Below are 9989 nucleotides of genomic sequence, written 5' to 3'. Positions count from 1 at the left end.
AAAAAAAAAAAAAAAGAAAAGAAAACGCTTACTTTGGATCCAGAAGAAAGAGGTTCCAGCTTTTGATCTGTACCACTCTACCAATAGCCTCTTTGAGCCTATTTCTGCATCCACAGAACAGTGCTAATTCTTACCTCTTAGGGTTTTTCTGAGGATTAAGGGTGACAATTCTACAAGTGTTTTGTAGAGTGGCAAGCACTGTCTAATCCCACTTGTCCATGTACTGTCTCTCCTCCAGGCCTTTGCTCATACTTTCTCTACCGGGAATTCTCTTTCCCTCTACTTTACCAGGGGAAATCCTAGTTATTGAACCTCTGAGCCTCTATTCCTCATCAGTAATACTGGTAAAATGATAGTAGCTAGAAAGAAGAGCTAATGTGGGGCACCTGGGTGGCTCAGTCGGTTAAGTGGCCAGCTCTTGATTTTGGCTCAGGTCTTGATCTTGAGGTCCTGGGATCGAGCCCCACGTCAGGCTCCACACTCAGCAGGAAGTCTGCTTCAGCATTCTCTCTCTCTCTCTCCCTCTGCACCCCCCATGCACTCTCTGTCTCTAAAGTAAATAAATGAATCTTAAAAAAAACAAGAAAGTGATAATGTGATAATGAATGCTCACAATACCTGGTCAGAGTAAATGTTCAATAATTATTAACTCTTATTATTCCTACTCATCGCCAGTGCAGGCCGAAATACTACTTTTTCTGTCAAGCTGTAGCACCTCCAGGTGTATTATTATTATTACTATTAATTAGCCATTTAAAATTACTCCATCCTCGAGTTTATTGTAGCACATACTACTTTTTGTTTTACTGGTTTGGTTACTCATCTGTCTAGCTACTCCGTGCGACACACTCTAGGGCAGAAAACATGGAGCACCCATCTTGGACCTCTAGGAACTGACATTCAGGGAGTGCTGCAGACATGGTGAACAGAGCAGAAATGAGGACATGGTAGCCAGCTGCCCTTCCCCTGGCCATGGATCTCTAGAATTTCAGCTCCTCCTCCTTCTCCGATATGCCTGTTTTTCTTTCCAAAGGGCTGAGCCAGGCTTGCATAAGGAATCTGCAAGACAAGGCCCAAAGGGCTGTAGAGCATGGCAGCTGCTTAAAGGATCAGCTCACCACCTTCCAAGGGAACTCCAGGAAGCCTCTAAGCCGGAAAAGAGGAAGGGCCAAGGAAAGGCTAGCAGCAGAGTGTCAGAAGCTGGCATTACTTAGTCCAGTGTTTACTGACTTTTCAAAGGCAACACCTGGCTGCTTTTCTGGCAGCTTGGCTAGAGGGCAAGAGTGTGCCTTCTGCAGCCTCTCCCATGTCCTCTGGGGGTGGATGACACAACTAAGCGGTCTCCCTACAGGAATTTGGATCCTAGCCTCTTTCTCCTCCACAGCATTGGACTGCCCTGCATTGAGCCATCTCGTAGTGCAACGAAGTTTGGTAGCACCTTGCTCATGGCAACTAGGCAAGTGTCCTCCCCCAAGGACAGAGGCCAGCAAGCATCATAGAGTCCAGGTCACTGCTGTGCCTCAACTCTAAGAAGAGAAATTGTGACGATCTTTCTCCCCTTTCCCAAAGTTCTGTGTCCCTCAGGAGTAGTCCTTCCCCTACAAGGCCTAGCCTTTTGTCCTGGGCTCAATGCTCAGGGGTAGATGAAGAGTTCCCATCCAGGTCATAAATCCTGGACTAAAAGGAAAAATCAGAACTTGGACTGGGGTTTTGCGGCTTCTGATTACAATAATAATAGCTAATAATAATAATAATAATAGCTATATTAAAGAAATTTTAAAGAAAGATTGAATTTCTTTAAAGTAATCTCCACACCCAAAGTGGGGCTCAAACAACCCCGAGATCAAGTTGTATGCTCTTCCCACTGAGCCAGCCAGGTGCCCCCTTGAAAAATTTAGTAATACATGTGTTATTACATCTCTCTGAATACATTCTGATGTTACATGTATCTCATTAATACTGCAATGCCTGTATTATATGTATTATCATTATTTGATGTATTTACCTATAGTCTCATTTTGTTGTCCCAACCCCTGTGAATTGTTTTTTTTTTTTTTTTAAAGATTTTATTTTATTTATTTGACAGAGACAGCCAGCGAGAGAGGGAACACAAGCAGGGGGAGTGGGAGAGGAAGAAGCAGGCTCCTAGCGGAGAAGCCTGATGTGGGGCTCAATCCCAGAACGCTGGGATCACGCCCTGAGCCGAAGGCAGACGCTTAACGGCTGAGCCACCCAGGCACCCCTCAACTCCTGTGAATTGTTTTTGTTTTTTTTTTAAAGATTTTATTTATTTATTTGACAGAGAGAGGGAGAGCCAGAGAGAGGGAACACAAGCAGGGGGAGTGGAGAAACAGGCTCCCAGCGGAGGAGCCTGATGTGGGGCTCGATCCCATAACGCCAGGATCACGCCCTGAGCCGAAGGCAGACGCTTAACGGCTGAGCCACCCAGGCGCCCCCTGTGAATTGTTTTTAATCCCATTTTAGAGATGAGGAATTCGAGTCTCAGGGGAGAGAATTACCCGGTTAAGAAGTGGCAGGGATGGCGTTTGCATTCCCCTCTGACTATGCTCTTTGCTACCATGCTGAACTCTTAAGGAGTGGTTACTAATTGTTTTTGGTTACTACCTCTGAGAGTATAATGAAAACAACGGGTCCTCTCCCAAGAACGTGTATCTCTGTATCTACTCATAAGTATTTTGCACTAAGCAAATTGGGTCCACCCTAGACCACAGACCCTCAAGAATCTCAATGGTAATGGACTAACCAGCCTTGTTGGGGGTGGGGCAGCAGTCTCCCCTGACTCTCTAGGGTTCCCTAGGCCCCACTACATTCCCAACCTTGCTGATTTGGATTTGTAAGTCCAGCAATTCCAAGCCTGTTTGGAGCTCACGGTCAAGGGAAATTCTTGCCAGCCCCTTGGCAAAAACTAAGTTCCTGGAGCTTCACAGAAGTAAAGACAATCACCTTCCCTGGGGGCTGCTCCTTGATTTACCATTAGAGGGTAGTGACCTGGCAAGGATGCCAGCCTGACGTCCCAAAAGGTTACTACGTTCCGTTTTTAACATTACTGGTTAATCCATTGCTCCCTTGGGGATACCTCAGCTGCCAGTTCAACTTGAGTTTTCCGTTCTTTCTTTGATCTTCAGATTCCCGGGCTCGGCTTCAGGTTCTACCGCTGGCTTGCTGTGGACAGCCTGGGGAGCATGCCTTAGGGTAGACAAGCAGCAGATTATGGTAGACCAGTAGTTCTGAATTGGGAGTGATTTTGCCCCCAGCCAGGAGACATGTGGTGTTTGGCAATTGGTTGTCACAACTCGGGGGTTTGGAGGTGGCTACCCACATCCAGCGTGTAGAGGCCAGGGATACTGCCTGAGGCCATACGAGGCACAGGACAACCTACCACAATGGATTATCTGGTCCCAGATGTGCCGAGGTTGAAAAACCCTGTGGTACGAGACCATGATTGTTGAATGAATGTCAGATGGACTTGGGACTGGAATCGTTGGCCTGCTGTGTGCTATTGGGCACGTCAGGGAACTTGTGTGAAGCTTAGGTGAGTCAGCACAGTGGTAAGAACACGGTTCTGGAGTTTGAATTCCAGTTTTACTAATCAGCTGTGTGACCTTCCGAGGTTGCCTCACCTCTCTGGGCCTCTATTTCCTCGACTATAAAATGACCTATTTCATAGGGATGTTGGAAGCTATTCACAGAGAATGCTTAGCATTGTGCCTGACCCACAAGCGCTCAAATGTTAGCTGAGGTTATTACCACACTGGATTCCTTGCTTTTCCTTATCCACAGCACATAGTTTTTATGCCCACATATTCGATGTGGGACACTGTTCAAGGTTCCCACTTTCTTAACACCCCAAACTCCTTAAGGGCAGGATCTTAGATTTCTTTGCCTTCCCCAAGACTTCCAGGAGGATGCACAGCACCTAAATACTTGTGGACTGCCCTTACGTTGCACGTAAATTCAGTCCACTCTTATTAACTCACATTTTTGGTGTTTTTTTTTTTTAAAGATTTTTTATTTATTTATTCGACAGAGATAGAGACAGCCAGCGAGAGAGGGAATACAAGCAGGGGGAGTGGGAGAGGAAGAAGCAGGCCCATAGTGGAAGAGCCTGATGTGGGGCTCGATCCCATAACGCCGGGATCACGCCCTGAGCCGAAGGCAGACGCCCAACCGCTGTGCCACCCAGGCGCCCCAGCACATTTTTGGTGTTTTAACCCTCTTTGCTAGCTGCCCTTCAGCTGGATAGAAATACTCTTGGTTTCACTATTTCACAGAAGTTTTGAAGTTGAGGTGTAAGGTTTTCACAAAACGGGTCCCACTCTTAGTCCTTTTGAGACAGATCGTGTTAACCAGCCCCTCTGTGTTCGCTGTCATGGTTTGCTCGTGCCAGGGCTGAGAGAAGCAGCGGCTGGGGATGTTATCAGCCTAGCCCCCTCTTCCCTGGGTTATCAGTTGCACGTGAGCCAAGCTGGGGAAGCCTGCGGGGCACAGAACAGGACCGCGAGGAAGATGCTGGGCAAGGCTCTCTAAGCAATTCGCTAGTTGGTTCAACCAAAACAAACTCACCCTTTTTATCCCCAGCAAGGCTAAGATTGTAAATTCTCTAAGAACAGGAACTGTACCTCATCTGCTTTATTCTAGAACATTTAGACACTCTAGGAAAGTGTCTTTCATTCTTTCATCTAAGAATGAAAATGAAACTTACAAGTGGGGCTAAATGCAGGCAGATGGAGGCCCGCCTCCATTTCCAACTGGCTACAGCACTTGTTTGGGACTGTTTCCCTGTTTGTGCCACCTTACTCGTGGAGCCATCGCGAAAACAGATGGGACAGCACAGCAATTAACGGGTTAAGCTGGCCTGCGGTGGAATCTCCGATTCTTCCACTTCCCAGCTCTGTGATGTGGGACAAGTTATTTTGCTGCCCTAAGCCTGGGTCTCCTCATTTGCAAAACAGGTACAAACCATTGTACTCCTAGGTCATAAGGTTGTTGAAATAACAAATGTAAAACAGAGCTTGGTGCAAATTAAGCCCCTCAAAAATGGCATGTTATTATATTAAATTCAAAGGGAAAAAAAAGCACCAATTATCATTACTTGGACAAATCCCTGCTCCCTCTGGGAAATAAAGGGAACCTTCCATGTTCTCAGGTCATGGCGGTGCTGCTTCTCAGCCCCGGTGTTGCTTCTCAACCCATGGCTGGCCCATTCCCACTTCCCTTGTCCCACCTTTCCACCAAGGCCCTCCGCAGGGGCAAAGGACAGAGGCGCAGGCATATGAGTTTAGAGAAACGTTGTGTTTAATGGTAAAGCTTAGCATACTCCAGCACCAGGCATGGCCTGAAGTCGAAGCAGCAGGGACAGGTAGGTGACCCTCACGGAACCTCACATGGCGAAGAGGATGAGGAAGGCGACCATCAAACAGAAGAGCCCCATGGCCTCGGACAGGGCAAAGCCCAGAATGGCATAGGAGAAGAGCTGCTGCTTGAGAGATGGGTTCCTGCCAGGGACAGAGACCGATGCCAGCCGGGGGACAGGAAGGGGTGAGGGCATGGGTGGTGGAGGACATGGGTAGGTTAGGTCAATTGGGGAGGGGCGGCGGGGGCAGTGGGTGCTGAAACTGGGAGAGGGCCTAACCTACATATATCCTAGCGATTTGGACAGGTAAGCAGAATACCAACACGGTTAAGTTTAAGTGAGTCAGGTTGGAAACATTTAAATAATGATCCAGAGATCACTGGAGAAAACTAGAGGTCGATGAAATCAGTCCCAAGCTAGTGGGAGCTCCTGCTGAGGCTTCTCCCAAAGGGGGTGGAATTTATGGTGGGAGATGCTCTAGGCCACCCCCAAACTTACCTGGCATAGCCAATGATCAAGCTGCCAAACACTGTTCCAATGCCAGCCCCTGAACCAGCCACACCAACTGTGGCAGCCCCAGCGCCAATAAACTTGGCTGCTGTGTCAATGTCCCGGGAGACAACACTGGTCTGGAACTCCCGTCGGGCCACCTGGAGCGGGGAGCTGCTGCAGGATGGCTAGAGAGGCAAGTAGGGAAGGAGAGGTAGTGAGGCATAAGGACAGGTGGCTGACTCCCATCCCCTCTCACCCGACCCACCTGGGCTCTGAAACTGTTGGCAAATTGCCAGGCAGGTACAGCTGCTCAGACTGCAGAGCATGCTGGGAATTAGTCCTCGGGCCCAATTTCAGACAGAGCCAGGGAAATTTTGTGGGTTAGGGAAACCTCGCTTTTGCACTTTTCACCTACAACGTTCACCTTGGGATACTTAGAGCTATTAAAGCACCACAGATTCTCTAACTGTCCTCCCTCTTTGGCCTACAGGCCACTATCTTGAAGAACCCTTCCCTAGGGAAATTCATTAACTAATATTTAAGATTTTTAAGTAATCTCTACACCCGAAGTGGAGCTCGAGCTTACAACTCCGTGATCGAGAGTCGCACGGTCTACCGACTCAGCCAGCCAGGCGTCCCTGCGGAAATTTACAGGAGGGCCCACGTTCCTTTACCTGTTTAGCTGGGATCTCTGGCCTACTCAAGAGGGAGGCAGACACAGGCCTGATTAGATCCCTGGTACAACAGCGGATCTGTCAAATCAGAAAGACACATTCCTCCAAATCAAGAAAGGGAAACAGGAAAACCTAGATGCAATGCTGAACTTCTGTCAAAAATAACAAGATTATAAACAGAAAAAAGCCCCATGTGTTTCAAGGTCAATTAATGCATTCCTGTTCCTACCAGACAGGCCTGCACCAGAGACAGCTGTCCAAGACCCAGGTGTAGTTAGCAGTGGTGACTTTCCCATTTAAACCCAGGTATCAAAGTTCATTTCTACGGGCACAGCCCTTATCAGTATCCCAGAATGGCAGAACCCACACTAACATCAAACCAGGTACAGGACAGGTTTGTTCCCAGATCACCCAAAGAATCAGAAGGGGGAAATCATATTTGGTTAGAGTGTACTCACTGTTACACACCCTGAATGCACTGGGCCAGTAAGCCTGGTGAGGCTCCTCCAACAACCATCTAAGCACAGCCCCCTGTAACCTGGCTTTCTTGAGACATGTCAACATAATGCAGACGTTCTCAAACATGGCTGAACATTGGAATCACCTGGAGAGCTCTAGCCAAGCTTGAGAATGACTGCCTTCAGTGGGCTGTCTGGCTCCGGCCATGCCAGACTGGGTGTAAAGATCATATCCAGACTCTGATCACATTGCAAAGCCCAGAAATCTTGGTTTACAGGTCTGAATAAACAGGGGTTAATTGCATCACTACAACCTCCCCAAAGAGCCAACATCGTCTGGACGCCAAGCTCCTCTCAGTTCATTCATTAAACATGGATAGCTCCCACATCTGGCACTACAGACCACCCCGGAGCCGCAGCTTACCAGAGCCGGAGAAATGAGTAGTGCCCCGGTGGTCTGCATTGTCTCAGTCTGCAGAGGGGGGGAAAAAAGATTCATTCACAGCCTAGTCGTTTGCTTAGAGCAGCGACCTTCGGTCGTCCCCTTCACCCCGCCCGCCCTCCCTGGACCACGTTCTTCCTTGCACCGTGCCCCAGCTGAGGAGGGCATTAGAGGTCAGAGGGACAGCGCGAAAGGGTCTGCAAAGGAAGGTCACGGAGATCTTCAGTAGAGGAAGGAGGCCCAAACCCCAGGAAGGAAATGTTGCTAAAGAGGATGGTCTCCAGGGACGACTTTTGGAGGTAGATACTGGGTCGGTGCCGGGCAGAGTCCTGCCCATTTTACACAGCTGTCCTCGACCCGCCTCAATGGGGACAGTTAATCGCGCACTACCGTTGGTAATTAACATTAATTGTTAAGGATATAGGCACCCATCGCTTCTCCCGGCCCTGGGGACAAATGCCCCTCCACACAGCCCAGCCCACACCCCTGACGAACGCTGGCTTCCGCCCCGAGTCACCTGCACTCCCACTGCCCCGCCGTCCCTACTCCGACCACAGTTCTTGCCCCGCTCAAGGTGACTGACTCACCTCCCGGCTTTAGCTCTAGGTCTCAGCGCTCAGCTCCCCCACCCACGTGTCCCGGGGTCCCCCCACTCTCATTGGCCGCAATTCCCCCGCACCCTCATTGGCTGACGTCCTCAAGTCCTCCTTTCTTATTGGCTTTCCGCAGCTTCTTCCTCTCTCTCCACAGGAGCTTCGTGGCAGTTCCCGCCTCCATGCGGGTGAAGGCGGGGTTTTCCTCCGAAATCTGGCTTCCGATTGGTCGATCCCTGAAATGCTCAACCATAGAGTCGGCGGGGCTCAGAGGTTCCAGAACCTCCAGCACAAAATGGCGGCCAAGGTGGAAGCTGTAGAAAAAGGCGTGGGAGAGATGACCGGACGTCTTACGCAGACAGACACATGACCTTGGACCTGCGCCTTCATTCGGGCGCGTAGGCCTTCTGGCACGTTGTATGTCGGGATTTGTAGTCGGGTCGGAGGCTCCAAGGACGGCTGAGATCCCGCGAGACGTTCCTCCCGAGGCCGGGAGAGCCAACGCCTTTGCAGCAATTCGCGCCCTCGTGATTCGTGGAAGCCTTCCTTCCGCCTTGGAGAATAAAGGCCGCCCGCTGGCCTTGAAAGTTAACTAGTGGGCGAGCACGGCTTTGTGGGCTTCAGCCAGTTCAGCAGCCCTGGATTACCAGCCAGACTCTTTTTTTTTTTTTAAGTATTTTTTTTTTTTGTATTGTGAAAAACAAATTCTAAGGATAAAACACTTAATACTCCTGAGAAAAACGAGCGAAGGATAGGAACAGGCAGTCCGCTAAAGAATAAATAGAAATTAAAGGAAAGAATGTTTAACTTCGCTAATCAAAAAAATAGAAATTTAAGCGTGTCATTTGGCATTTATCGAAAGAGCAGAATTCTTTTTTTTTTTTTTTCCTCTTTTCTCTTCCTTTCCCCCCTTTCTTTTGGGCAACCTTTATTCCCCCAAGGGGGTGCACCTCTCCTGCAAGTACTGCAATTACCAGGTCGATGAGTGGAGTGGACGGGGCAAGCTCCTAGTCCAACTCCCTGCTCCAAAAATCCATTTAATATCTTGTCCTCGGATAGAGGACGTATCAGATATTAAACTGATAAGAACAGATACTACCCTTGATCTTAGCTAGAAGGCCTAAAAGCGATCAGAATTCTTCTTAGTGTGAGCCAGGCACTATCCTATAGTATTGCCGGTGAACAGATGAGTTAGGAAATCTTTACAGGAATAAAACAAAATATTAATAGTTAATTCTGGATAGTGTAGTAAGGTTGATTTATATTTTTATGAGTCTATAATAATAGAAAAAGATGAAAAATTATACTAATCTGGAAGGTTAGACCTCTGGACTCTTGAAAAATATTTTTAAGATGGAGATGTAGGCTATCCTGCCAGCATGATATAATGGAGTGTGGAGTTTTGAGATAACATAGACTTCCCCGAGTTCCTATCATGGCTCTACCATATAACTAGATATGCATATCTCTGAGATTACCAAATCTCTCTTGGCTTTAGTGTTATAAACTACCATTGGTTGAGGCCTCATCCTATGGCAAGCATTGTGTTAAGTTCCTTCAACTCGTCCATGATTTAATCCTTAGAACAACACTTTAAGTAGGTATTATTATCCCCATTTGACAGATTACCACATTTCACAGAACATCTTTCTCCAGTTTGACATATTCGGCTAAGAGGTAAAGTCAGTATTGGAACCCAAGTGTGTCTGGGTCCAAAGCAGAAGCTCTTAACCTAACGGCTAAGGAGGTTCTTGGGCCTCCTAACGCCAGGAACATGTAAAACAGGGTTAATACTACTTGCCTTATAGAAATATAAAATAAAATACATGCAAGGCATAGGCTAGTGGTTGGTGAATATTCTCTTTCTGTTCCTACTCTTAAGAAAAGTTATATTTTCATGACGCCTGGGTGGCTCCGTTGGTTAAGCGTCTGCCTTTAGCACGGGTCATGATCCCA

General features: G+C 48.0%; 1 protein-coding gene, 1 long non-coding RNA gene and 1 other non-coding gene across 5 annotated transcripts in view; all 3 read right to left on the bottom strand.

Moving 5' to 3' along the window:
• LOC103660610 overlaps window positions 1-4012 on the bottom strand; it is a 6234-nt gene extending 2222 nt beyond the window's left edge. Inside the window, exon 1 of the long non-coding RNA XR_567821.2 lies at window positions 3098-4012. This is a non-coding gene — a long non-coding RNA (uncharacterized LOC103660610). The remainder of the gene's footprint in view (window positions 1-3097) is intronic.
• A 1290-nt stretch (window positions 4013-5302) lies between these two features.
• ATP5MC1 (ATP synthase membrane subunit c locus 1) lies at window positions 5303-8140 on the bottom strand. 3 transcript variants are annotated; one of them, XM_008688250.2, is made up of 5 exons: window positions 8120-8140; window positions 7423-7470; window positions 6541-6618; window positions 5873-6051; window positions 5303-5516 (listed from the first exon to the last, which is right to left on the bottom strand). In XM_008688250.2, the coding sequence occupies exons 1-5, from the start codon at window positions 8123-8125 to the stop codon at window positions 5402-5404; spliced, it is 426 nt and encodes a 141-aa protein (XP_008686472.1). In that variant the 5' UTR covers window positions 8126-8140; the 3' UTR covers window positions 5303-5401. The 3 variants fall into 3 exon arrangements, with proteins under 3 accessions (XP_008686472.1, XP_008686479.1, XP_008686488.1); XM_008688257.2 differs by having other exon boundaries at window positions 8028-8137; XM_008688266.2 differs by lacking the exon at window positions 8120-8140 and adding an exon at window positions 7958-8058.
• An 832-nt stretch (window positions 8141-8972) lies between these two features.
• LOC121105098 lies at window positions 8973-9164 on the bottom strand. The gene has a single exon (XR_005837530.1). It is a non-coding gene; the product is annotated as a U2 spliceosomal RNA (small nuclear RNA).
• Between the last annotated feature and the right edge of the window lie 825 nt (window positions 9165-9989).

The sequence above is a fragment of the Ursus maritimus genome, unplaced genomic scaffold, assembly GCF_017311325.1.
Source record: "Ursus maritimus isolate PB19 unplaced genomic scaffold, ASM1731132v1 scaffold_24, whole genome shotgun sequence".
NCBI classification, from domain to species: Eukaryota; Metazoa; Chordata; class Mammalia; order Carnivora; family Ursidae; genus Ursus; species Ursus maritimus.
This window is presented reverse-complemented; position numbering and strand designations above follow the sequence as displayed.

Excerpts from the sequence above, each read along its gene's own strand:
- ATP5MC1 (XM_008688250.2), bottom strand. Across the intron at positions 6,619-7,422 it reads TACTCATTTCTCCGGCTCTG|ATCCGCTGTTGTACCAGGGA; the intron begins GTAAGCTGCGGC and ends CTGATTTGACAG. Across the intron at positions 6,052-6,540 it reads CAGAGATCCCAGCTAAACAG|CCATCCTGCAGCAGCTCCCC; the intron begins GTAAAGGAACGT and ends TTGCCTCTCTAG.